The sequence below is a fragment of the Coccinella septempunctata genome, chromosome 5, assembly GCF_907165205.1.
Source record: "Coccinella septempunctata chromosome 5, icCocSept1.1, whole genome shotgun sequence".
NCBI lineage: Eukaryota > Metazoa > Arthropoda > Insecta > Coleoptera > Coccinellidae > Coccinella > Coccinella septempunctata.
Window position 1 is genome coordinate 32093841 of NC_058193.1, and position 27656 is coordinate 32121496.

Genomic DNA, 27656 nt, shown 5'->3' on the forward strand with positions numbered 1-27656 from the left:
TCCTCTCCATCCGGCCATTTCACAAATCTCATTTACACGTCCAGTAAGTACATAAATAAATGCACATAAGTCAGCAGGCTAGAGCGTAGGAGTGAAGGAAATAGGTCAGACCATAACAGATCGGAAAATATCGCAGAATGCGTGAATTTTCAGTGGATGCTCCCTGGTGGCTCGTTCTACTTACTCGTCGATCAGTGAATCCTTGTACACCTTTGTTTTCGTGGTCAACTACTATAAGGTCGAAGAGGGTTATAACCCAAACCCAGTCACACCCACCTGTCCAAGCGGGGTTATCCACGATTTTGTGCTAGCACCGTTCAGTCTGAATTCTTCCACGGTTAAAATAACGATAAACTCGCCTTTCATGAGAGGTTAGTGTTGGCTGTGTACAAGCACTCTTTAGCGATTTATTGTAGCGTAAGTTTTTTTTCGATTAAATGAAGATAAATTAATTAACTGAATAAATATTAATTTTCAGGTTATCCCTCTCAATTTTAAATAAATAATTATTGATCTTTTTCTTTCAAAATTCAGTTTTGCTTAAGTATACATTCATCATCGGAATCTTTTGGATTTTGAAAATTTAACATATTAAAATATGTTGCGTATGATGCAAGCTATTTTTAATCCATAATTTTTTCCCACTCAAAGTACATTATTTGCAGAGGAATGCTTGAAGCTCGAACATGTAACTTTTCACCTCAAATTTACTCAAAAATAAAAAATTTAGGACTTAGTTATGCACACTCCTCGAAAGTTCGGTAGTTGTTGATTCTTTTTTTAATCATAACCCAAAAATTCTGTGCATAGTTTATAGATGTTTTGTTGCACTTCAAATATACATCAATTTCGCCTAAAATATGCTCAATTTTCTCCAAAATACGATCCCCTTAATAAAAAGGGTTTATTAAGAAAAACCAATGGTCAAATAATTCTCAGCAACAAAAAGTCGAGTCATTTCTGGCACAAAAAGTTATGGCTGAACCTCAAAAAAAATTGAGCAATTTTTCGACCTATTTCAAAAGTATGAATCCTGTTGCAAGATCAGGATAAATACAATCCTTTCAATCCAAGAAAGAAGTCAAAATCTCACAGTCTTTTCACTATAAATCGCTCATTTTTCCGTTTATTAATACTCAGAGAATTCATATCAATACAGGTTTTTTGATATGTTATATTATACCAGACAAATGGGAAAAGAAATCAAAGCCACCAGAACCTCAAAATTGATGAACATACAATCGAAAATTCATCGGATAAAAACTTCACATTCCACTGCTCAACTTATCATCTTCATTTGAGGAGGTATACGAATGAATTCATCACTTACTAAGTAAATATTGATCACGATATGAGTCATGTTAAATTTTCATTTCCTCAGTCATGTCTGCTGCTGGCTTAGGTTATTGTGATTTGCGTGACTGAAATTAGTAGGTGCGGTATCCGAAAATAAGAGGTGAGTGAAATCGCTTTCAACGGATGATGCTTCGATTTTCCAATCAAATTTTGAATTAAACGAAAAAACGCAAATTTGACACAGTGATTCATTCATAGCCTCCCTTTTTCTTGCGGAATGGTTTCGAAGTTTCAGGAATCAGAAATTTTTTTCTTCAATATTATATTATATTGAAAAATACCGATACAGTTCAATTGAATTGAAATGGTAGGATCGTATCATCATAAAAAAGATCCAAAAAAAATCCGTATACCAGGAAATATTTTGTAGTTTTGGAAATATGTGGAATAAAATTGTTCTTAGGGGAGTCAAGCCAGTATAATAGCTGATGGATGATGCATGGGTGATTCTGTGATTTCACTTTTCCCATTCTCAAAATGCAAATGAAAATGAAAATACTGATGGCATCGCATTAGGCTCGATAATACTATATGATGAAAATGTGTTGATCTGTGTGATTTTGCTCCAGTATCATTATTTCCTTCAAAAACTCCTTTTTCAGAAATCGACAGAATGTCTCACTCTGTAACTGTAACCAGAACAACCACAACTACGACCACATCGGCAATTATCATAAACACAGGATATTTCAAGACATGGCCTGGCCTGTTCAAACTTCTTCAAATGGTAAGTAAGATTGTGTTCAACAATCGGAATCAGTTTCATTTCATCATCGTGCACTTTGTGTTATAATTCTCTAAAAATAACGTGATTGACGTCAAAGATTTTCCGATGGATATAAAACAGAAATAATCCCGGATAAATTTCCTGATGGATATGCATGTAGATGATGAAAGAGATTGACTTCCGAGAAATACAAGTTTTCCGAAAAATATCGTTTATGTTGTTGGTAACTTTGGGGCAAGACACAGGAAGGAAATTTCCTGAGAAAATAGATTTTTCCTTGATTTCTGAAGTGTTTTCAATATTGTCTGGAATTCATATCTCACAATTAATATGATGGCAATATGTGAATAATGTCGACAATTGGAGAACGTTTATCTGAAATGCATTATTTTTCAATATTTCGGCCTTATTTCAAACTGTAAATTTTACTTTTTAATTTGGTAAAAACGATCATTTTTCACTTAAAGACTGAAATGTTTCTGTGAATCCTCTGAAGAATTCGAGAATTCCAAATAATATACTCTTATTCATTTGGAACAAGTGACGAATTATCCTTGTGGAAAGAATTCAATTTACAAGGTGGTGTATTGTTGTGTCTCCCATGTTTCAATGTAGCTCCTATGCATGACATCATTCCTACCAATTTGACCTAGGCCTACAATCGTACGACTTCTATAAATGGAAGTTTCAAGTATTTCTGATCGTTATAATTCATCGGAGAAAATTTTTCATGTCATATTCATAATGCAACCTCATTAATCTTCCAGAAAAATGCATTGATGTATTACGCACCTTTATATACTGTTATGAGATATTCTTTTATGGTGAAGATTTGGAATCGAAGGAAAAAAATTTCGATATACATATTAGTTTATAAATGGTGAAAAAAATACTTGAACTTCCACCAGATCTACAACTTTTTCTTTGAGGAGAAGAGCCATGATTTCAACTATAGTTGTGATATATCACATAAAAAGTTATCCCAAATAAGTTAGTGACTCGCATTGTATATAATGAACAAAAATAACTAATTTGTATCTAGGAATGAAAACTAATTTTTATATACTGAAAACAATTTCTCTTTCAGATCCTTGGAGCTGTAGTGGTTGGTTTTGTTAGTTATTATTATAATTCCTACCTATATCGCACCCCTGTAACATTCTTCCTATTGACAGCAGTGGCATTTCTTATCGGTACATTTTTGATATTACTGTCATGTATGATATCAATTTCAACAGCATCTGTGCTACCGAAGACAATTTATGTAAGTTCCTTTTGAGTATTCAAGAAAAAGTGTATGTAACTAAAAATTTGAAAAAATTGCAGGAAGTTGTTTATCATGGGTTCGCTTTTATTCTTTATCTGGCAGCTAGTATAACATTCATAATTGAAGTAAATCATTACTCGAATACAAGATATGACAACCACTACGAATGCTACTTTGCAGCGGCCGTAAGTAAAATGGATTCAACTGATTTAATTTTCAACTCAAAATCAACCGACATTGTTGATTGAATTTTAAAAAAATCGACTTTTTTCAGATACTTGGATTCGTAATAACCGTTCTCTACTTGTTGAGTACCGTCCATGCTATGAGGACTTATAGATTATAGAGGATTGTAAAGATGGAACATTGGAAAAAAATCGAATTTATATGGAAACAATTTTTGAGCTAATTATTATTTTTTCTGCAGATTCATTTTGTGTTGATTGGGTTTAAAATTTTCATAAACTGAACTCAGAACAGAACAGCTGTATAATAACCAAGAATTAAGAATAATTTATTGCATTGACTCAAAATTTGGAAGATATAGAAATGAATATTTCGTTTTAGTTTTGAGATAATATAGTTTTTTACTCAATGTACACTGCATTCATTCAAGAGGAGAAGATATATCTACAATATCTACAAACTTATGTTTTACAAATAAAGAAATATTAGAGATTTTTGGCAAATTATGTGCCTTAGGTATATTGTTAAGGACTACTTTTGATAGTTTTTTTTCTACTATACGTCACCTACAATAATAATACCAAATAAACATATTTTCTTACCATTTTACATTATCATCCACAAAAACCATCAGAGTAGGATTATGGAGTGTATTTACATTATAATAATCATATTTTTGAAATTCGTATATTTTATACTTTGAAATCATCATGTTTTACAAATATGTACTTATTTATTTGTACAGTTTTTTATGTGTTTTACAAATGTGAAATAAATATATAAATATTCGTATTTTTGATTTGCAATGACTGTATGCATAGTTATTTCCTAGGTGCATGCAAGAAGTACAGTGGCGGTACCAGGAGTGATTTTGGGTTGGGGCATAATTTTATATTTGAAATTCTGTAAGGTGTTGATATAAAATAGGTATATATCCTTATAACTGTAATATACCTACTTGATACGTTTGAAAGAAAACTACTGTGAAACTTATTATTATTTGAAGGTGGGAATAAAATCATTTTTCCATATTCGAAAAGATATTTCTCCCATATCTATTTCAAACAGCAACTCCTCTTGCAAAAATTTAGGAAGTTTTGACTGACCCATCTTTTTGGGAATTTTTCCATGGTCAACTTGTGAGTTGAGTATCTTCCAGGAAAATTATCTTAGAATTCTTAGATCTAAATTTGATACATATTCTGAAAGAGTAACTCTTAATCGTTCGGTCTTAACGAATTTTTAACTGAACCCAGCTTTTTCAGGATTTTTCGAAGGTCAGCTTTCGAGTCGTTTATCTCTCATTGAAAGTAACCGAAGATGGAAATGTGATACATATTCTGAAAGAGCAACTCTTCTTGTAATAAAGCTGAGAATTTTATTCATCTAGGTGCAACCGTTCGCTCTTGACGAATTTTTAACTGAACACATCATCTTTTTCAGGATTTTTCGAAGTGGTTTATCTCTCAATAAAAGTAACCGTAGATGGAAATGTGATACCTACATATTTAGGATGTATAAAAATAATTTTTATATATCGTGTTTTGAAGCAGCTTTTCAGATCATTCAAACGTTTACCCCCTACCCTGCCCTTTGTAGATAAAAAAATAAAGTAGTGAAAAGTTGTTCGAAATCTTCTCATCTTCTTGCTATGTCTGTAATCTAGATACATAGACTACTAAGACTACTACGTCCCTGTGCCCATTCAATCTCAGCATTCTAAATTTAAATAATCTGTCCAAAAATAGATTTAAATACCCCATAGTTGAAATTCGTCCCTAAAATGCCTACCCGAACATTCACACTGTCACGATCCAGAACCCACGTTTGTTTGTATGTATCGCAAAAACTCATTAGTTCATGAACAATTTATCAGATCTAACATCTTTATATGAGACCAGCAATTGTAGTGATGCCAAATTCACAAGGCGGTATTGGATGTTGTGGATGTTTTAGGTGTTGTACTTGTGTCAATGTGAACTTTTTAAAAACGGAAATAGGAGTAGTCAAAACCTTAGAAGTTGTAAGTATCCGCTTAGACTTTGTGAAAGTTTATATTATTCTTTGTTTACGTTCATTCATCACCAATGAATGCGTGTAACTGTATGCAACACTTAATACTTTGAAAAGCTCGAAGGAAGCCTAAACCACAGTATTTACTGCTGCCCAAACGGGAGAATTCACCAAATATTCAAACATTCAAAGAATTCGATATACATATATGAAAGACGATTTGAAGACATGATTGCGAGATAAAACTGAAAATTTGTATATTTTCAGCTTTTGGGAATGATATGCCACTCCTTGGTGCTGAATTTTGGGACGCAGTATGCTCTGACTATAGGCTCCTCTTATCAATCCTTCCTGACCACAGCCTCGTGGAGTTTTTTGACGACAGGTTTACTTATATTATGTTACCTTCTTTCACCTAGATCCCTTGGATTGATTAGGCAATCTTTATTCGTAAGTATCTATGATACCTCTGAATTGCTTTCGCCCAATTTTCAGGAATCCTCAATGAAGTTTTCGATTTTACCCCCTGCATTCGCAATTCGGGAGCATATCCAAATTCCAAAAAATCAAATGAAATATGCGATGTACACATATAATTTATTATTTGTATATTCGATTGGTGTATTTTTCTGATTTATCAAAATAATCTAAAAGAACAGAGAGTTTTTAATGTTGGCATGACTGGAGATAAACTCTGGTTGGTCCCCCTGTTCTTGTTTCATTTGACATTTTGACGTTTTCTGTGAATGTTTGAAATTTTAACGGTCAAAAAACGCAAAAATAAATAAAACTTTGAAAAATGGATAAAAAGGATAACGTTTTATCAACACCAATTAGAAATAAAACTGGAAAAACTATGTTGATTCCACCCTCTCCGTTTATGAAGAAAATAGGTTTTGGAACAGGTAAACTAGATGCTAAATCTTTACCGGTTCTTGGAGCTAATACGCTAGTTTTTTCAAGGTGTGTGTGTGTACGAGTACCAAAGGTCGCCATTAGCTTCTAAAATAAGATCACCATGGGCAATCAAGAAGTTGAGCAAATCGAAAAAAGGGGATATTCATCTCAATGAGCGGTTGAAATGGGAAGCCGAAGTTTTGAGAAAATTGCAACATCCAAATATAGTGGGTTTTCGAGCTCACTTAAAATCAAATGCTGGTAATATTTTGGCCATGGAAGAATGCTCAGCATGTTTGGGAAATCTGATTGAAGAAAGGAGAGAGAATGGTCCATTGTCACCATATTCTAAGAACATCATTATTAAAGTTGGTCTCGATATAAGTAGTGCCTTGAATTATTTGCATAATACTGCTCTCATATTGCATTGTGATATAAAATCTTTCAATATACTGATAAAAGGAGATTTTAACATATGCAAATTATGTGACTTTGGTGTCTGCTTACCATTAAAGAAAGATGGTACAATAGATGAAGAAAAAGCAGGGGATGAATATGAATATACTGGTACACCAATGTGGTCCCCTCCTGAAGTTATGAAATTTCCCCAAAAAGTTAGCAGTAAGGCTGATATCTACTCATTTGGACTTGTTTTACAAGAAATGTTAACGTTAACAATACCAATTACCGAGGATATGATGGAGTCAATGGATATCTCAAACGAAGATGAAGAAGAATTTGATGCTTTGGCAATGAATGACTCAATAGAATATCCCCATATCGATATGGTTGTCTATAAAGATATCATAGATTTGATAAATATGTGTACTTCTAGTGAACCAAAACATAGACCAAGTTCTAGAAAATTGGAGGGAATATTCAGGGGATTGACACTTAAACAAACATAATATAGTATATTCTTCTATACTAATGCAATATCAGATAAGATTAAGAATTCTTCATAAATTTGTTCTTCATAAGGTCTGGTTCATGATTCAAAGATAATGTAAATAATTACGAACTGACAATGGCTCTTTTACTGTATATAATATGTTTGTGAAATAAAATACTTTGAATTTTTCTCTCTTTTTTATTGTTTTTACCCCACTTTTACACAGATAATAGGAAATTAAAAAAAAATTATCGAATTTATAATCTACTATAAATGTTTCTTAATTTCAGGAAACAGCTTTCAATGGTATTGCAGCATTCAGTTACATTACAAGTTGTTCATATCTAGGGTATGCTGTTAACATGTTTTTACAGCCACTTGCCCTAATGTCTACTGCAGTAAATGCCTATCCAGCTGTTAGTACTGCTTATGTAAGTTTGAAATATGGTCTTGAAGTCATTTGAATTATTTTTATATTCTTTCAGATTCTCGGATCATTTGTAGGTCTTTTATATTTATATGATGCTTGGAAGTCTTGGACGTATTACAGGAATTTTATATGAGTACATCGTCGGAAAAATATAATAAATATTTTTTATTTTTGATATATTTTCATAAGAAATGAAATTATTTTCCTTTAAAACTTTTGACTCATCATTCACTGATGTGAAAATATGATTTTATAAATATAAGCCAAGTCGAGTGCAATATGTTTATAAGAATATGGACTGTGTTATAAATAAATCTGCCATTTATTTAATGGGCTTTTTCATACATCCCCTATCTCCTTCACCTCTAACCTCTGATAAAAATATCGTCAACTATACAATTATTCATTGTCAAGACAAACAAGCGAAATATATTAGTTTGAGCATATATAAGTTCTTTCATAGGTGATCGAGTATGAGGTTCATTGAGTAACTTTCATTTCTTTTAGAGAAATGTAAGCATCAATGTTCATTTCTTCAATGTTACCGTAAATGGCGGATGCGCTAAAGAACACTTCTCTAGTACGAAGTCCTTGTTTATATGAACAAGGATACAGTTTAGTTTCAGTTTCAGAAATACTAAAACAAAATTAAAATTTCAGTTTATGCCTTCGATTTGACAAAAACTAAAATCGCAAGAGTATTCTTCAACTCAACTTTTTGGAAAACGAAGAGGACTTATACAAAAATATAATAACTAGAGAAATAACTGATCTAAAAAATGATTTTTTCACTATAGGGTCCTGAACGGACCTAACTAATATGTATTAGGTACTCCAATAGGTCACGTTGAAAAATACAACGAGAGAGAGAGAGAGAGAGGCAGAAAATAGCTTCATGGAAACTTAATTCAGAGGGCTAACAACCTAATTTAAAAAATTATTTGTCTTCTTGGTGCCAAAAGGAGCTTTGTGCCTATCTACATGTTTGAGCGAGTAAAATCTCCTAGGCACAACAAGAGTACCTTTTTTTATAAATACTTCATGGTTTTTAACGGAATAGCACTTGCTCTTTTGAAAACGAAAACGTGAGAAATTTTGAACACACAATTCTAGACCCAATAAAACAGAAGACGCCAGGGTTCTTAAAAAATATCAATGTTTTTCGCATAAGCATCTTTAGTAACCCAGTGTACAGTGAGGTCAATCTGAGAGTTAGATAGCACTCTATTCTACGCTACTGGGTGGCCCTCCAAATTGTCTGCACGTCCACCATGGTGATTCGGTTCCATGGAGATCACACATGGATATTTTCGATTTTACGGTGAATGGATTTGATGATTGTTTTCACCTGGCTCACCTCGATCAACGGATACATGCGTACAGGTGCAACATTTTTAAGGTTACGGGCACGAAAATGGCGTAGGTACCCACTCTTGGTACATTTGACCAGTGGTACTGTTCGTGGTAGATGCCAGGTGACGGTTGTGAGAGGTCGCTGAAAAAGTTTCATTTTTTACGATCTGTATCCGTGGGTGTGAACGAAAGTTGTTCGAGATTTTTTTACGGGCCAAAGAATAGCCGTTTGATGAGGATTCGATAATTATACCACGGTTATTTGCGTCCAGAAGACATGGATAAGTAATGGAGTGTGGTGACTTCGATGCTGCGTTAAGATGAAACCTCGATTTTGATATTGGAATTTCCCGAAGTTGGTGAGTGCACCCATAACATTATAATCTATCGAGAAACCTAGAACTCATTTCCAAAGAAAAACAGTATCTAGTTGGTCGAATTCATAAAGTTCTTAATCGATTTACCATCTTGACCTACAGTGGAAAGTCAATTTATGAGACTCTAGAAAGAAAAGGCTATAATTATTGTGTCCTTTATTATAGGTACAGTGATTGACTATAAACAGGTCTGCCAGAAATTAGACAGTGGGTTAAATCTTTTAAATCTCCATCGACCCCAATCTTGCAAATTCTTATCATATCTTTAGTCCTCAGCCATTTATTAAGTGCTATTATTGAGACTAATTTATTGACCTCAATTTTTTCAACAATCACATATCGACAATCAATTTCGATTCATCTAGATGAAGGAATATATTTCTGTGATTGTAGGTAATAGAAAAATACAACTAATATACTTTGAATGACCATTCACATAGAAGGTATATCTACCAGTTCAGTAGAAATTATATTTCCTACAAAAGGTTTTCTAATCTTTGGATGAAAGCAGCGAAAATAATGTCTATTTAACTCTATTTGACATTCTCTTCAATTCAAATTAATGCAACAAAATTGGTTACAGATTCTCGAAATCAATATAGGAGACCCCCTCTTCTAACTTTTCAATTTTTCCGAGAAGTGAAAAATTCGAGAAATTTTGTGGTGAACTTCGACTGGCAACGATTAGACTATCTTAGAACATGACTGACCAATATTTCATTTATACTCAATTTATCTATCACTTCACTCTGTAATGAAAACGGGTTATTGTTTTCTTCAAAACGAGTTCCAAAAAGGTATCAGAGAGATTTCCTTTGAATAATATCAAGAAAGAGAAACAGGAAAAGTTCATTGAGAAAAATTTCTTTCCTTTTTTAAGCTCAAAATTAACTTCTTTAATGTGTTTTTATTATAATCTTGATATTCCTAGATACCAACGTATGATACACCTCTCATCAGAAACTCTCAAATACAAAAATTTTCATCCAATAAATATCAGCGATCAATATTATGATGAGAAACATTATATCTACTTGTTCTAAGCTTCGAGAAACTAATCCAACTTCAACTAATTTATTTTCATCTTTGAGTCTTTGTTTGAATCTTTCACTAAACTACATAACTAAAAACTCAAATTCCTGTTAAGAGATTTGAAAAAGAGTCAACAAACGTGTTAGTGCTGTGAATCATATATTCAATCCACCCAATCTAAGGGATGAAATTCTCAAAAAACCAATCTTGCTCCTTCGGATCGTCTACTCACTTCTAACACTGAGAAAATTTCATCACACATACATCTCTCGTTCATTAAAAGACTATAAGGCAATCGACTCCCAGTAAACGATTACGAAACAACTTGGTGTTATTGTAAAAAGATGAAAAATGCAGTTGACATAATAATTTCGTAATTTGTTAGTGTTACCATTGTCTTTCACACTTCTCATTGTCTGGATCTATAAGACTTGCAGATCAATTTGTGAGCTCATCACATGGTGAAAACGAATCGAGATCAACTGAGCGTTGAAAAAATACTACTTCCGCTTCATTGTAACCTAGAACCGAGGACGTGTTCAAAAACTTCCTTGTTTTTATTTATTGTGTCTTTTTTTCAAAGGAAGTCTGGACACTTCCTCATATAGTGACGAAATATATGGGTCTGACAGTTAACTTGGGTCTATAATCCATAAAGCACCCTATATATCCGAATCTATAATGGCCATTGCAAAAGAAGCAACTTTTCTGAAAGGCCTAGATGACCCTCATTCATCATTAGGATATGGCCAACCGCTCGTGAAATACCCTGTATATTCATCACTACATCAGTCAGATACCTAAAAATAATGGATTTCTTGTTCCCCAAACTATTATTGAAAGAACTTCAGAACCTACACAGAGCAGTGTCTTTCTTTCAAACCCTTTTTATTTGTTAAAATCGAGTATATGTATTTTCAGTAGAATTTATGGAGAGGTAAATAAATTAGTGGGACAAATTTATAAGTATACTCGTCAAAGAACAATGTAACTTTTCCTTTTAGCGTTCTCAACAATATTCGCTATGTTTCATCCTGATTTCTCTTGCACATTCATTTATCTAGGTAGGAATGATAAAGATATGATCTCAACAATATCGTCATCTTTAATTTCTCTTAATTAATCATCGACTTACTGTACCGGATGTTTAACAGTCCCTGGAAATATATTGAGGAAACGAAGGAAGTATAATCAAGGTTGAAAGAGATCTCAAAATAAGAGAATCAACTTTTATAGGAATTTCATCCTATATATAATTTTTATCCTACTCATTTAGAAATCAACAAAACAATGATTACCTATTAGTTGCATGTTTCATTTTACCACAAAACTTATGTAGGTCCTCACTTGGAGATGTTTTCAACTAGCGTAATTAAGTAGAATACAGAATACTCAATTAAAAAAGTAGGCGAACGCAGTTCTTCTACTTACAATTCACATTTTGTATCTTGCTCATGACGTATCGCCAAAACGAAACTAAAATCAGTTGAATTTTCTTTATCTAGTAAAGGAAATGTTTGATTCAAAAGTAACTCAAATCCAGTTATGATTTATCCTTGAGAGACATTCTCGTCTGAATATTTGAATTCAAAATTGATATCTCTTTTTAGGTATTGCAGGGATGTTGAAAACATGAGTCTAATGAAGAGAGGAATGATATTCATCACCTTCTTTGGGTCATGCCTTGCCATGGCCCTAACGATTGTCAGCCTAGGAACAAAATTTTGGATAACATCGAGAGCCAAACGGACATCGAATCCTTTGGAGAGCGATGGAGTCATCAATTTTGGTCTTTTCGATGGCAAGAAGGAACTGAACGTGGCTTATGGATGGAGAACATACGATGTGGATGGTATTGTCAAGTTTATTATTAGTTTTCAATATGTGAATTGTGAAAAATTCCCATTTTACAAAATTATGGGGTTCCACAAGGCACAGTTCTCGAGCCGTTTTTGTTTGTGGGTGGTTCAAGTAAAGAGTGATTTATGTATATTCAAAGAGGCTTTTGGTGACAACATTCTGCAACAAAAGATACTTAAACGTGGAATTCTTTTTTCAGTTCTGCACCTATTAAAATATGAGCCAGAGTTCATGAGTTACGGAATATGGTTGGGCACCGTGGTAGCAGTTTGTGGCAGCCTGGTTTTCTCAGCACTAGCAGCAGTTTTTGCCATAGTTACTGTGTCCAGAAGATCAAAATACACCAAGGGATCGGTTAAGTTGTACCTTTGGAATTTTTTGGCTTGTGAGTAATACCTACAGCATATTTTAAAATGTTTGGTTTGAAGAAGTTAAATGTATTTCAATTTTTTTTTAGTGCTTGCTCAAATTGCTGCAATAATTCTCTGGTTGGTACAGTTCTATCTGAAACTTCAATATAATGTTTTATCAAGGGAAGATAAAGATAACATGTGGTCTTCGGATGGTATGGCTGAGCTGGGATACTCATTTTGGTAAGGAAAAACCGAATAGACTCTTACATAGGACGTCTTTAGCATTTCACCACTGCTTCGCCAAAGTCGTTTTTCTGTACTTACCTACCATCTTTCACGAAGATTTGTTTTATTTTATCAACAGAGCCAAAACAATTCTGCCGAATTCGATAATTGAAATTTTTTACATCCAATAATAGACAATTTCTAGCGGAGTGTTCTTCTAAAACCTTTCAATTTTCAAACAACAAATATTGTAGAAATATACATTGAAGATTTAAATTTTAATGAACGTTATGAAACTGGGTATTTCAGGTGTGTCACTGGAGCTGCAGCTGCAATCTTATGCAACATTTTCATTATATGCATTGCTAACAGTGACGACGACATTGAACAAGTGATATCAGTAGTTGAGGAGAAGACAAATGGAGCTATAATGCTGTATTGATTTCACATCAATCGTTTGCTTTGATGGTGAAATTACGACTGAAATTCTTTTTGTATTTATACCACTCCTTTATACCTTATTGACCTTATTTATTATAATTTTAAGTGATCGAATGAAAACTGTAATAATAAAATAATGATATTTGTGTAGAAATGTTTTTCGTAAAAAAAAATTTAAGCCCCCCCCAAAGATATAAAAAATAACTTTTCGTAAAACTTGATGCTCAAACATACCTTGACAAAAATTCTTGACAAGTATGAAAATTTTTAATGACAAAAAGTGGAAATTTCGTAATAAAAAACACTTTTGAAGATTCCTCAATTGATTTATTCAAGACTCTGATGACAAATTACAAAAAACGATGAGAAAATACTTCTCGGAATGTGCCACTCACTCAACATCATTTTATTCAAATAGGTGTAAATTCAGATATGTTGTTATGTTGATTTTCAAATTTCAAGATTTTCCAATTTATAGTTAAAGAAATTTTTATCGTTTTTCATCTGCGTTTACAGAATGTCGAAAAATAATGCGTTACAATATTTTTTGAAACTTTATCATTTCCTTAATTTTTTATCGAGTGTTGTGATAAATGAGAAATGTATCGTTATTTGGTTGGAAAATTCTTTAAAAAGCAACTAACTCGTTTAAATTCGCTATTATATACAACTTTGCTCATTTAACATAGGAATTATCACATAAAATATTCAACAAATTATTTTGTATATAACAAGAGAAATAAAATTATTATTTTTATCAAGGTAATAAATGTTTTAGAAACTACATATACAAATAGTTCAACAATGAAACTAGGTTTCATTTCATTTCAAATTTTCATCCGACCCAAAGTTGGATTTGAAAAAGTTGCGGAATATATGAATACGTTAATTAGTTCCATCAACATAAAGACATTAAAAATAGAAAAATGTATATCCGAATTTTTCGTATTCAGGCGGAACAATCACTTTCCTCGAACATAGAGGCCAAAAAATCCATATAAATCCCTATCTGAGGACTTAACACTATAAATATTAAATATTAAAAATGTTTCATTATTGTCACAATTGAAAGTAGTTTACAATAAATTGTAAATTTCAAAATTATTGTCGTTATTTGTGCACATTATTTCACAATAGTTACGTTAGCTTAAAGTTATTACATATACATTCAAATAAGTTTCATATTTCATTGAAATATTATTGTCGGAGTTGTAAAAATTGACTTCAATACATTTTAATTAACGATTCTAAATAGACGCACATCCAAATAAAAAATATTGGAAAACATTTGCAAAAGCTAAAGTTTATGTGCCTAGCGATAAGACTGACTAGATCTAAATCTAGTAGACAAAATGATCGCAATACCTCTACCAATTCTGGATTATTACAATATGAAATGTATGTATATACGAATGATATGTACAGATTCGTGCAGTGAAAAATTTATCTTCGGAATCCTGGTGGACAGAGATCAGAACAGAAACTTGTATTCAAGAATTTACACGCAGACAAATCAATATTTGAATTTCGAAGTCCTAATATTCCTTTTTTTCACCTTTCTCAACCCATTCATCTCAAATATATTGACATATTTTTTTGAAGAATCGCAATCTTCAATACAATTTTGTTTGATTTTCATCGATAAACTGTAGATCATATTGTCAAAGTCATGTCAGTCAACACATCAAATATGATACTCTTAACATTTTCATATAAAAACAATGGATATAGATATAATTGTACAGGATATTAAAAAATATAACATCTAGTTTTAATATTAGTTATTATTGTCAAAAAACCCATGACTACACCTGTAATGTAGATATTGTTGCGGTGAAGGCTGGTAGCTTTGTCTTTGGCATTATGTTGTGAATTGTAACCCGGGTCTACAACTTTTATTTTCCACCCTAGGTTGTTGTGGGTATAGCACTATAAATGACATAAATACCTGATAAACGACGTATCCAAAAATATTTGGTGAAGATATATTGAGGCTTTGAGTCTTCGGAATTTTTCGGGAGTGTTTTCGGCAAGAATATATACAGGGTAGCCAATTAAGAAATTTGATTTCTTACCTGGTAATAGAGTTCGTTTGGTGCGTCAGTTGGTACGGTCCAATTGAAAAAGGCAGGTTCTCCCTCTTCGCATTCTAGATTTAGAGTTTTGAAATAATCTTCGAATGATTCACTTTCCGTGGACATATCGATGGATTTGTGGACATATTCGCAATATCTACCTGCTGCTGTCGGGAAGGGAATGCCGTTGGCGTCATAGCCCACGCCAGCAAAAATCTATGGAAAAAAATTTCATAAGCCTATATTATACTTACCTACCTTATACAGGGTGAGTCTTTGACTCGTACAAATGTTTTAACAGTAGATTCTCGAGGTCAAAAGGAACATTTTTTTCCTTTACCATTTTTCTTGAATCGGCTCGGTTTAAAAGATACAGGCTGTTGAAAAATCATAAAAAATATTTTATATTTAGTTTTTTCTCACAAACGATTTCATCGAATGAAATGAATTTCGGAATATAGTTTTTCATTTATTTGATGGATCTTTATCGAACACAAGATATCACGCACGTCTTCCAGTTCTCTCATTATGACCATTACGTATCAAAGAAGTACCGAAAATTCAAAGAACCCAACTCTTGAAACTAAGTTGGACGCTAACTAATGAATATTTGAACGTTTTGTAAAATAAAAGTCCTCTTCATATTTTCTCGTATAATGCGCCGTTTTAGAGTAATTTGATGTTCAAAATTTGAAAAAGTATGTATTTATGTGAAATTTGAAGAATTGGGTACTTTGGCTGAATACAACTCTGTTGTATGGGTATATCTTTTTATCAGGGCCGAATCGGAAAATTGACCTCAAGTATCTACTCATAAAATATTTGCTCGAATCAAAGACTCACCCTGTATAGGTACCCCTAAAATTTTGAAACACACTGTATAAATGAACGTTTTCTATGAATAAATTTCAGGAAAAAATTCCCGCAATATACCTCTCAATGCACATACCTTCTGTTTCACTTGATCCTCGGGGCTCTTTTGTCCAAAACCACCCTCAGGCGAGTCGCTTATGTAGAAGGGATGATATTTCGAAGGGTTGGTTTTGTCGTTACCCCCTTCGACGATAAAAGTGTACGTCTGACCCCTTTCGACCGTGATTTCGGGTATTAGAAGATCGTTGATGTACCAAGCGATGCCCCAAGAGGGAAAATGGGTGATGGCTGTGTAGCCCCTTCTACCTCCGGTAGGTCCAATCTTTGCGTAAAGAGTATTTTCACCTGGAAATATGAATTCCTTTCTCATAATATTGAAGGTTTAAGTTTGGCTATTTATCAGAAAGACGACATTAAAACATTTCGCTTAGCTTGCAGTGTTCAGTGTTTTTTTCACATGAAAATATAACCCATTCACATTAATTTTGCAGTCGGTTGGCCATGAAATAATTTTCTCAAGTTTTTATAACTAGAACGGAGTAAGGTTGGCACTCATGAAATGTCGTTAATGTCTTAACGCCGTTGCCACAACCTATATCAATTTTTATTACGAAAATGCCGATAGTGATTGAAAAAAGAAACAGGGTTTCAGGAAGTGATATTTAGAATTAGGTCTGCTCGTTCAAATAGTTATACCCTGATATTCTAAAATCCACAATACGTCAGACGGTAGCGAAAATATATTCAGTGTAAGAGAATTTATCTAATTCTTCATTTGAATCTAAACAACCTATATTTCAGCTGAATATTTCCACAATCAGAAAGATTGTGAATGAAGAGAATGACAAAGAATTTCCTTCTATTGGGAGACCCAAAAAAGTGGTGGCATTTGAGAATTTTATGTTTGAGTGAATTAATGCGAAAAGTTTACTACAGGATTTTTGATGAATGTCATCGTTGAATAAGTTCCCAAAAATTGATTTTTCTATTATTCATTTGACTTGTCCTATACATTGTAAATGTCTTAAGGTACCAATAAATACCAAATTATTATTATTATATCAATGTATCAAGATGAACAGCCACAAATACGCGCCAGTTGTCCTGTTAATTGATTATTCATGTGAAATTTTTGTTCAAAGGTGAAGTTCATCTTTACTTGAAACTTCCTTTAATTCCTTTAACTTATATTGATGCAAGATGATTTTTGTTGAAAAATTTGACATTCTTTAATTATATCTGTTAATTCCTTCGGGACATACCCATTCATCATATGCATTTCATCTTCGGGTTAATACATATTTTTGAAATCTACAACTGATGTAACGTATTCAAACCAAGGAAGATAACGAATATTGACTCTCCTCAAGCTAGTGCATATTATGATATTATACTGATCTTTTGTATTTTCCATGCAAATAACTTGATTTGGTATGCCTTCAATCAGTTTGTATAAACTTCAATTATGTTCGTCACATATTTTCCGAAGAGATTCGACTTTGTGATAAAATACGTAATAACAGAAACTTTTACGTAAAACAGGCAACATAGCGTTGATTCAAAACCCAAAAATGTTATGACAAGCGTCATCCCCACATTTTCGTACTATACAGAGTGAAATGTGTCAAATTTCCAAGGTCAACCGAGTGCCAAAATAAAAGTGAATGGGGTATACATAATCGAATCGAGTTTTCAATTTTTCCTGTTGGAACTCACCAATAATCATCGCAGGAGGCCAAGGTTTTGGCCCTGAAGTATCAACTAGGTCCACCAAAGTCACAGAACAGTCATTGTCGTCCATTGTGCTGAAATCTATTCTGTAGTCATCCTTCGTTTTATCAGTCATGGAATGGGCGTTGGCCTCTTTTCTTGAATTCAGGGGACCAAAAGCTGCTATAACGCTCACCTCACCACTTGAAGGTATTGGCCTGAAATAAATTAATCGAACTATTTTTTGAGCCAGAAGAAAGAACATTTTCAGGGGTCCAGATAGTAAATGAAGTCCACAGAAAATCAGCTAAGACAAAAACTTTGCCAAGCCCCCAGGAAAAGATTCAGAAAAAATGTTGAGATCAGATAACTTCTTTTAGTCATGATAATAAACCTATTCGAAATTTTCGTTTCTCCAACCAGGCGAGAATATCTTAAATGGAGGATAAATAACTTCGTATAAATCACCACGTCATAACTCAACAGTCTCTGATTTCATCTCGAAAACCTCAAGAACGTACATATTATCGCAATGAAGGGAAAGTCTACAATGATTAACGATCTTATAAAGTTCCTCATAATAGTTCCAGTTCAACTGAAAGTCCCAACTGAGTTCAAAACCCGAATTAATAGTTTGGATATGAGAAACTTGATTATCTGTGATTTGCACTGTTGAACTTCGCTTTTAAATTAGATTTCCTTGAGCAATTACCAACGAAGATTCAACCACTTTTCTGGGTATTTATATCTAATGAAAATTTTCACAGCCCTGTTCCGTAGATTACTATAAACTCACTTGTCATTCACAGCTTCATTAGTCTGCAACAACCTCCTATATTTGATGGTCGTAACACCATTATCCCTCCTTCCAGAAATCAGGGTGACATCGTTTCGACCCCCTATTCTCTCATCAGGACAAACTCCAGATTTACCGTCGCACTGAGCCGTGTGGGTCATGTAGTAGTCGATGGCTTTGAATGTCCTGCTGTCGGTATCGTAGAACGCCACTGTTACGTCACCACCGATCTGTCAAGGGTAAATTTTTCAATTACATATTGGTATTTTATTCCTAAATACTTTACCTCTGAAGAATTTGCATATTTTTTATGATATATGATTACACTGGACATGAATAATATACACAGTCGTTATTTCTTCAAAATGAATGCTGCTGTAACCTGAGATCATCATAAAACTTACCATTTGAGCCCTTCCTTCTGCTCCTGATAGTCCGAAAGCTACATACTGATCTTCCCTGATCTTAGCTGATAGTGTTATTTCAATGAAATCTCCGATGATTTCCCAGTTCACTTGCAACCTTTTGTCCAAGAACTCTCTACAATTCCTTGCCCCCGTAGGTTTGGGGCTAGTGCTCGTCTTTAAAGTAAAAAAACCAATTTAACAAAAGCGGAATAATCATTGTACTATTTATGAACATTTCTTATTTACATCTCATCTCCAAGCCTGAAATATTATCCTTAATACTATTAAAGCTTCACATTTCACTTCTATATACCGATTATATTTATTTTTATCATTAGTTTTCGAATTTCATTTGGCTAAATGGTGGAAACAAAAAGATTATCATCAAAATATCCAGAAATGTAAAAGTTTAGACCTTAGAGAGTCAGGTAGGCAATGATTTCTTTTATTCATCGTATTATTCAATCACAACAATTGTAAAAATTAGTTTCTAGACTTTCTAGATATTCGAAATTTTATGTTTATTGGGTTTCTCCAGTTTATGAACGAACACTTCAATAGATAGATTCTCTATCAACTTCATAAATGAAACAAGTTATTGAAATCGATTATTTCCAATCCTCTAGCTGGCTGCAAATATGTATTTTACCATATGACATCCATAATTAAAAGATCGATTTTCTACAACTTAAGTGTTAATTAACACATTGACAATAACCGTTGGTTGCAGATATTCAGCTTTTTTATAGTGTTCAAAACACTGTTACAATAATTCTATTCTCACCTACCTCTCAATGCGTTAGTTCTGTCGACTAAGAAAAAGCTTTACCTACTATAAAAACTATACATAGAACGAGAGAGAAATTTTTTATAAAACCTGAGCGTTTCTACTAATCAGATCTCAAGCATACTTACAGGATTATACCACCAAGGCGGCTGCAAAAACACAGAACACGTCATGAAACTGAAATTGCATTAGCCAAAAAAAATTTCCAAACAATCAATCTAAAATTTTTCCAAATTACCACTTATAATATCTAGTGGAAAGGGATAAAACTGATGTTATATTCGAATGGATCTATAGTTCGAAAGTAACAATCAAAGTCTGCAAAAATTAGATTAGAGCTCTATACAAAACTTTCGTTTATGGAATGAAATTAAAGCATTCTTCAGCTTCGCCTATTTCTTCTATATGTGAGAATTATAAAAATCAGAATAACACTAGGTATAACTATTAACCATAAACCCCATCAATACTCAATGGTAGAAGGGAGAAATGTGTTAAATGAATAAAACAACTGATTACATCGAATAAAAAGTACAAAAGTCCAATAATCGACAGATGGGTAAGTCTTTTTTTGTTTTCATTTCTTTGATACTCAAAATTATTTTCATGTTTTTCTTCAATTCATGTCATATAATATTCCTAATTCAATTCGAATTCAACTATCTCCACTAACTGTGACAATTGGATGGACGAAATAACTTTTCTGAGGTGTTTTCTTATATGAATACCTCTTCCTCACTAAATTCCATCGTGGACCTAACTCCATGAGGAATAAGAGAGAAAACACATGACTGATGATTTATATACAGTTTCAAAATATATTTTACTCCAATAAACCCAAAACATTTGAATTTTAAGAGTTTATATCCATAAATGAAGAGAAATTTTGAATTTTTTTAAGATGAAATATAAAGTTATATGCTTCATCACGTTTATCTAAGTATTTCTGCAACTTACTCTCTCTGAGGCGTCCCTGTGGAATGGAAGAAAACAAAAATTTCGCTTAATTTTCAAATCAGAATTTTTTCATTCCAAAAGGTATGAAATATTGTCTGCTGGTCATTAATCATTCTTGAATTTACTTGAATTAATCATATCGCATTCATTATTATCAGTATAAAAATCAAGTCATATGATTTTATGAGTACAGCAGAGAATATTAGATTTATTCATCAATTCATAGAAAATATGCTCCATTTCGTAATATATAAAAAAATTCACTATCGTAGGAAATAATAGTTACTATTGGAGGATATCTTCTTATTATTTCACTATAATTCAAAAAAGCCATCACCACTTAGATACTCACCGAAATTTTGGTCTGTCCCAAAGCTGGTGGCACGTCCAGATCCTTGGGTATCATCACATGACCAAAGTTGTGCCTGTATCTCACACACCAAACTGCTAGCCAATCCACGTCGTACACTGTTAAAGATCCTGGTAGCTGAATTTCGATATCTTCACCCTGATACCCTCTGAGCACATCGAGAGAGCCCATTTCATTTGGAACCTTCCCAAAGTATCGAAAAATTAGTGTTCAACTCATTAAGAAATACGAAAATCTTTTTGGAAATAGTCTTTATGGAAAACGCTGATATGAAAGTGTTGAAGAATTGAATCTGTTCATTCCAGGATGTTTTCTGAAGGTAATTTTGTTTTTCCAGGTGTGGCTATATCATTTTATCAGGGCTCAATGGGAAAAATGGTAAGGGAAACAAGTGTTTCTTTTGACCTCAAGAATCTACTGTTGATGTAGAACCCGTTGAATTTCAAGTCCAGTTGGATTGGAGTCGTTGCATTGAGTTTCTCTTGATTATTTCCAAAGACTCGATGATTTTTCGAAAAATATTGTGCACTTACCTTAATACCGTAGGGTGTGGGTTCTGACCCATTTCCAACCCAGAAATAGGCGTCTGGTCCTGCTCCGTCGTAGTGTAAATTGGGTATGTAAAAAGTCTTGGCATCTAAGATACTAATATTGTCAGATCTCAGTCCATGTGCCAGTCGTTTGAATTCTGGCAACACACGAGGTTTGGGAACCTCCAAATTAGGGGGTATGAAGACCTCCCCAAAGTCTACCTGAAAAAGAAAGGAAATTGCTGCTGAACTTCTTCAGTTTCGTTGTAATTTTACTCATGTTTATGAAGAGCTGCATGAGTTTTTGATATGATTATTAGGTATCAAAAAACAAAATCGTTATTTCGTAAGGAACATCAGACTTGATGATGGAAACCACAGTGATGATCTTCATTCATTCATTGCTGTATCCCGTTACCGAGAATAAATCTACAAAAGACTCAAAAACAGAACTATCGGTGCGATCAAACTTATAATTTCTTAGGGCTACTCGCGACTGTGTGCCCTCCTGTGACTGAAGAGACCCAACCGTGACCAACAGATCCTTCCACACTCTGGGCTTGGATAGTCACCATCCAGATCTGGCCGCCGCTGTATTCTTCTTGAGTCTCCATTATAACTGTGGACCAAAGACCTCCACTGTGACCCGTCTAACGCTAGTTGTTCCCAGTTATGATTGGCATAACTGATTTCATGGATTGATGGAGTATATCTTCAAACCGCTTAAACTGGCCTCCTGGTTTCCGTGCTCCCTCTGTGAATCCGCCATACAGAGCTATTTTGGGGAGTCTTGTGTCTTGCATCCTCAGAATGTGGCCGCTCCATCTGAGTCGGGCCCTCGTTACTTGAGTCTCAATTGTTGTACAACTCGCGCGTTGCAAGACTTCTGCATTCGAAACTTTGTGGAACTATCTGATGTGCATAATCTGTCTTAGATGAGGTTGTTGCGTTTGTTCAAGCTGTTTAATATGTCGTCTGTAGGGCGTCCAGCTTTCGCTTCCGTAAAGAAGCGTTGGGAAGACCACTGCTTTGTAAACAGCTGTCTTGGTCTTCAGATTGAGGTCGTGATTTTGAAACATTCTGTCCTTTAGCTTCCAGAATGCCCGTGATGCCGAATTGATACGTTTGTGTATTTCCGCGTCCAGGTTAGCCCTAGTATTTATGAAGCTTCCCAAGTATTTGAACTGCTCGACCTATTCTAGAGTTTCATCCTCCAGGCTAGACTGATATCTGTTTGAAGGCTTTCTGGCGGACTTTGATTTTGTTAATTACGATCTGAATAATGGTGGAATGGCTTCATCACACCATGTATAAGTCCACCAAAAACAGACAAACATTTTTAAGTTGAGATGGATCAATTGATATAAAAATTTAACAAAATACTCTTAAATGAGCTTTCGAAATGATGCGAAAGTTACCATGAAAGTCAACCGTTCTTCGTATCTTTTGGAATTGAGCCACTCATTTGGGGGTATATCAGAACTATGTCATTTATTTGTTGACCCAGAGGTACAGTTATTTGTGTTGTTTTTCTTCTTGGAGAGTTGAAGGCATGAATCAATTTGCAGTGCAATCAAAGAGAGACTCTTCGAAGACCTTCCAATTGAACATTGGAAGGATGCTTTCAAGGCCAGAGTTGGCATAAGCTTCTTTAGCTTTTTGTTGGGTCTTCCATAAGAGGGTAGAGTAAATTTGCTAGTTTCCTTAGATCTGATGAATATTACAAGTAGATATGTATCTTTCTTTAAGTAGCAGCTTTTTCAATATGCAAGAACTCCTCCGTTTTGGTTTTGGGCAAGCATTCGAACTGCTCGACCTATAGTTTCATCCTCCAGGCTGATATCTGTTTGGAGGCTTTCTGGCGGACTTACCAGGATTTGGTTTTGTTAGTTATGATCTGAATAATGGCGGAATGGGTCACACCCTGTAAAAGTCCACCAAAAACTGACAAGAACATACATTTCTTAGTAGACATGGATCAATTGACATAAAAATTCAACGAAATACTCTCAAATGAGCTTTCGAAATGGTGCGAAGGTTATCATGAAAGTCAACCGTTCTGCGTATCTTTTGGAATTGAGCCACTCATTTGGGGAAATATCAGAAATATGTCATTTATTTGGTGGCCCATAGGTACAGTTATTTGGGTTGTTTTTCTTCTTGGACAGTTGAAGGCATGAATCAATTTGCAGTGCAATCAAAGGAAGACTCCTCGAAAACCTTCCAATTGAACATTGGAAGGATGCTTTCAAGGCCAGAGTTGGCATAAGCTTCTTTAGCTTATGTTGGGTTGAGTTGGGTCTTCCATAAGAGGAAGAGTATAGTAAATTTGCTAGTTTCCTTAGATCTGATGAATATTACAAGTAGATATGTATCTTTCCTTAAGTAGCAGCTTTTTCAATATGCAAGAACTCCTCCGTTTTGGTTTTGGGCAAGCATTCGAACTGCTCGACCTAGAGTTTCTTGGAGAGTTGAAGGCATGAATCAATTTGCAGTGCAATCAAAGAGAGACTCTTCGAAGACCTTCCAATTGAACATTTGAAGGATGCTTTCAAGGCCAGAGTTGGCTAAGCTTCTTCTTGGTGGGTCTACCATAAGGGAACAGTAAATTTGATAGTTTCCTTAGATCTAATGAATATTAAAAGTAGATATATATCTTTCCTGAAGTAGCAGCTCTTTTCACATGCAAGATCTCTAGAATTCAATTCGGTTGTGAGTGGATATCAAGATGGAATATCTTCTGGAGATAAATACAAGTTTTAAGGGAGAGATATGACTGATAGCACCCTCCTAGCGACCAAAATTACCTCCTTTTATCACGACAACAAAGAATTTTTATTGGGACCCCTTCGAGAGACGGTTACCTGGTGCGTAAACAGAATATTCTCGGCCCTGACCGACTCCGATAAATTAACCTGACCGTCGCAGCCATTTTGGGGGCGAAATGTCTGGAAATCCGAAAACGCTGGGACCAGAAAACGCCGAAATCGGCGTCCTCTCAAACATTCGCGCGCAGGTCGATACCGCCGACACTGTAACTCCGGTCCCGGGGCTTGGAGGCACCACCCTTGAGGGGACAGCGTGTGTGGTTGGGGGTGGGGGATGAATAACTGTTAAACAGACCGCAGACGAGCCCTTTACGATTCGGAATTCCTCCCATGTCTCGCGGGAGCATTTTCAAACGGGATTTCGACTATTCAGGAGGTTTCGCCATAATCAGTTCGAATTAGTGACAGAACGACGTCATATTCACGGGGGATAATGCTGAGATTGAGGGTTTGAATCGCCTCCACAGCCCTGTGTTCGTCGTAGAACAGGGCAGTCCGAAAGAAACTTCATCCTTCGTCATGATTTGAGAATTCAATGAAATAATTCTTCTGAAACCAGAATTATATGATTTACATACCTAACATAGGTTATTTAACCATGACACTATCATAATAGCGCACCCTCATGGGTGAAGGTAAACTGAAATTGTTGGTACCGAACGACAAAATATACATTCGACTCGATGAATCGGAGAGCGCTGTGGAAAATCATGGGACGCCTTCTTAGAAGTGTGTAAAAGCCTTCACACCAACAACACCACCAGAATACAGCATAATGGCTCTACAACCGACCATTTCTTAACTAACTCTGGAATAAAACAAGGCTGCGTGTTAGCGCCTTTACTGTTCAATATTTTCGCCATAGCTGTCTCGATAATTGCTGACATGAGTATGCCTGTAAAAGGTGTTGGAATAAGATTCAGATTTGATAGAGGCCTATTTAACCTGAAGCGCCTCAGAGCAAAAACCCGTTCAAAGTTTATCACGGAACTTCAATATGCAGACAACTGCGCACTTATAGCTAGCCGCCCAGAGGATCTGCAAATAATGCTGGACACCTATAAACATATATACGAAGATTTAGGCCTTAGACTCAATATCGACAAAACCGAAATCCTTGTAAGTCCACCAGAAAGCTTTCAAACAGATATCAGCCTGGAGAATGAAACTCTAGAACAGATCGAGCAGTTCAAATACTTGGGAAGTTTCATAAATACTAGGGCTAACCTGGACACGGAAATACACAACCGTATCATTTCGGCATCACGGGCATTCTGGAAGCTAAAGGTCAGAGTGTTTCAAAATCCCTGAAATCAGTTAATGCCAATCATAACTGGGAACAACTAGCGTTGAACAGTTCACAGTGGAGGTCTTCGGTACAATGTTATAATGGAAACTCGAGAAGGATACAGCGGCGGCCAGATCTAGTTATATATACTAAAAGAAAATGGAACATAGAATATTTATAAAAATGGTTGGAGGTTTCGCGTTACGGGCCGCCCGCAGGGCGCCCGACTTCATGAGGGTAGTTGGTGACTATCCATTTTTGAACAAATTACTCGAAAACGGCTCATTATACGAGAAAATATGAGGAATACTTTTCATTAAACGTTCAAATATTCATCAAATAGCGTCCAACTTAGTTTCAAAATTTGGGTTCTTCGAATTTTCGGTATTTTTATGGTACGTAATGGTCCAAATGAGAAAACTGGAACCCTTGGGTGATATCTTATGTTCGAAAAAGGTTCATAAAATAAATGAAAAACTATATTCCGAAATTCATTTCATTCGATAAAACCTTTTGTGAGATAGAACTAAAAATAACATTCTTTTATGGTTTTTCAACAGCCTGTATATTTTAAACCAAGCCGATTCGGAAAAAGTGGCAAAGGAAAAAAGTGTTTCTTTTGACCTCAAGAATCTACTACTAAAATATTTGTACGAGACAGAGACTCACCCTGTTTAAGGTGGGTAGCTATACCTTACGAACAACTCTTTTTATCAGAGCCGATTCGGAAAAAATGGTAAAGGACAAAGTGTTGATTTCGACCTCAAGAAGCTACTGTTGAAATAGTAGCAATCTACTCTGCTCCCAAATATCTATAGGAGGTAATGAAAGTTTCCAGAACGTTCAGAGCAATTACAGAGCAGGTACAAATCGAAGGATCGGTCGTTAAATAATAATATAGAAGAGCAAACATTCTATATCAACTTTCTATTTCTGCATGATGAAATCTATATTCTTTGATGGCATCAAAAATACCATCTTCCCTCAGATTTCAAAAATGTTTTTCTTCTTTTTATGTTATATGCTATTTTAATTGTTTTTTTGTTTGTTTGTTTTAGTTAGCAACTAAAAGAGAAGAATTAGTTGTACACAAATTCAATAATGGGGAGTTATTGAGGTCAAGCTGGACGTGGAGTGAGACCTGCGTTAACATATACTTTTCTCAAATTTATTTTAGCAGTCGGTTGGCCATGAAATAATTTTCTCAAGTTTTTGTAACTAGAACGGAGTAAGGTTGGCACTCATGAAATGCCGTTGCCACAACTAATATCAATTTTTTATTACGAAAATGCCGTAAGTGATTGAAAAAAAGAAACAGAGTTTCAGGAAGTACTATATAGAATTTAGGTCCGCTCATTCATTTGAATATAATATAACTATATGAATATAACTATTTAGTTATACCCTGATATTCTAAAATCCACAATACGTCAGACGGTAGCGAAAATATTCAATGTAAGAGAATTCATATAATTTTTCATCTGAATCTAAACGACTTATATTTCAGCTGTATATTTCCACAATCAGAAAGATTGTGAATGAAGAGGATGACAAAGAATTTTCTTCTATTAGGAGACCCAAAAAAGTGGTGGCATTTGAGAATTTTATATTTGAGTGAATTGATGC

General features: G+C 34.4%; 5 protein-coding genes across 10 annotated transcripts in view; 4 read left to right on the forward strand and 1 right to left on the reverse strand.

The window, feature by feature from the left end:
• Window positions 1-82: 82 nt before the first annotated feature.
• Window positions 83-4323, forward strand: LOC123313265. Of its 3 annotated transcripts, none has more exons than XM_044898078.1 (5): window positions 83-417; window positions 1959-2083; window positions 3171-3347; window positions 3410-3535; window positions 3625-4323. In XM_044898078.1, exons 2-5 carry the CDS (start codon window positions 1970-1972, stop codon window positions 3694-3696), a joined length of 489 nt encoding a protein of 162 aa, XP_044754013.1. In that variant the 5' UTR covers window positions 83-417; window positions 1959-1969; the 3' UTR covers window positions 3697-4323. The 3 variants fall into 3 exon arrangements, with proteins under 3 accessions (XP_044754013.1, XP_044754011.1, XP_044754012.1); XM_044898076.1 differs by having other exon boundaries at window positions 83-371; XM_044898077.1 differs by lacking the exon at window positions 83-417 and adding an exon at window positions 1304-1456.
• An 882-nt stretch (window positions 4324-5205) lies between these two features.
• LOC123314268 (protein singles bar) lies at window positions 5206-8098 on the forward strand. The gene is made up of 4 exons (XM_044899435.1): window positions 5206-5559; window positions 5817-5999; window positions 7629-7769; window positions 7824-8098. The coding sequence occupies exons 1-4, from the start codon at window positions 5428-5430 to the stop codon at window positions 7899-7901; spliced, it is 534 nt and encodes a 177-aa protein (XP_044755370.1). The 5' UTR covers window positions 5206-5427; the 3' UTR covers window positions 7902-8098.
• Window positions 6291-7526, forward strand: LOC123314267 (lymphokine-activated killer T-cell-originated protein kinase-like). The gene is made up of 2 exons (XM_044899434.1): window positions 6291-6454; window positions 6513-7526. Exons 1-2 carry the CDS (start codon window positions 6349-6351, stop codon window positions 7352-7354), a joined length of 948 nt encoding a protein of 315 aa, XP_044755369.1. The 5' UTR covers window positions 6291-6348; the 3' UTR covers window positions 7355-7526.
• Window positions 8099-9002: 904 nt separating the features above from the next.
• On the forward strand, window positions 9003-13559 carry LOC123313417 (clarin-3). Its single transcript, XM_044898289.1, has 5 exons — window positions 9003-9480; window positions 12141-12382; window positions 12590-12775; window positions 12848-12983; window positions 13278-13559. Exons 2-5 carry the CDS (start codon window positions 12163-12165, stop codon window positions 13408-13410), a joined length of 675 nt encoding a protein of 224 aa, XP_044754224.1. The 5' UTR covers window positions 9003-9480; window positions 12141-12162; the 3' UTR covers window positions 13411-13559.
• A 155-nt stretch (window positions 13560-13714) lies between these two features.
• Window positions 13715-27656, reverse strand: part of LOC123313779 (protein Skeletor, isoforms B/C) — a 39914-nt gene continuing 25972 nt past the window's right edge. For 2 of the 4 annotated variants that reach the window (XM_044898788.1, XM_044898787.1), the window contains exons 4-12: window positions 21918-22136; window positions 21367-21567; window positions 20186-20206; window positions 19268-19444; window positions 18864-19093; window positions 18074-18285; window positions 16434-16702; window positions 15485-15700; window positions 13715-15338 (exon numbers count right to left, since the gene is read on the reverse strand). In XM_044898788.1, the coding sequence (XP_044754723.1) occupies window positions 15159-15338; window positions 15485-15700; window positions 16434-16702; window positions 18074-18285; window positions 18864-19093; window positions 19268-19444; window positions 20186-20206; window positions 21367-21567; window positions 21918-22136 (1725 nt within the window). In that variant the 3' untranslated portion in view covers window positions 13715-15158. The remainder of the gene's footprint in view (window positions 15339-15484; window positions 15701-16433; window positions 16703-18073; window positions 18286-18863; window positions 19094-19267; window positions 19445-20185; window positions 20207-21366; window positions 21568-21917; window positions 22137-27656) is intronic. The other 2 variants (XM_044898790.1, XM_044898789.1) reach the window with 1 other exon arrangement.

What these genes read in the sequence shown, in the direction of transcription:
- LOC123314268 (XM_044899435.1), top strand. Translation starts at nt 5,428, where the DNA reads ATGAGACCAGCAATTGTAGTGATGCCAAATTCACAAGGCGGTATTGGA. An exon ending in TAGTCAAAACCTTAGAAGTT is followed by an intron (nt 5,560 to 5,816) that starts GTAAGTATCCGC and finishes GTATATTTTCAG; the next exon opens with CTTTTGGGAATGATATGCCA. An exon ending in TGATTAGGCAATCTTTATTC is followed by an intron (nt 6,000 to 7,628) that starts GTAAGTATCTAT and finishes TCTTAATTTCAG; the next exon opens with GAAACAGCTTTCAATGGTAT.
- LOC123313417 (XM_044898289.1), top strand. Translation starts at nt 12,163, where the DNA reads ATGAGTCTAATGAAGAGAGGAATGATATTCATCACCTTCTTTGGGTCA. An exon ending in GAGAACATACGATGTGGATG is followed by an intron (nt 12,383 to 12,589) that starts GTATTGTCAAGT and finishes TTCTTTTTTCAG; the next exon opens with TTCTGCACCTATTAAAATAT. An exon ending in CCTTTGGAATTTTTTGGCTT is followed by an intron (nt 12,776 to 12,847) that starts GTGAGTAATACC and finishes ATTTTTTTTTAG; the next exon opens with TGCTTGCTCAAATTGCTGCA.
- LOC123314267 (XM_044899434.1), top strand. Translation starts at nt 6,349, where the DNA reads ATGGATAAAAAGGATAACGTTTTATCAACACCAATTAGAAATAAAACT. An exon ending in GAAAATAGGTTTTGGAACAG is followed by an intron (nt 6,455 to 6,512) that starts GTAAACTAGATG and finishes AGTTTTTTCAAG; the next exon opens with GTGTGTGTGTGTACGAGTAC.
- LOC123313265 (XM_044898076.1), top strand. An exon ending in TGCTACCGAAGACAATTTAT is followed by an intron (nt 3,348 to 3,409) that starts GTAAGTTCCTTT and finishes AAAAAATTGCAG; the next exon opens with GAAGTTGTTTATCATGGGTT. An exon ending in AATGCTACTTTGCAGCGGCC is followed by an intron (nt 3,536 to 3,624) that starts GTAAGTAAAATG and finishes GACTTTTTTCAG; the next exon opens with ATACTTGGATTCGTAATAAC.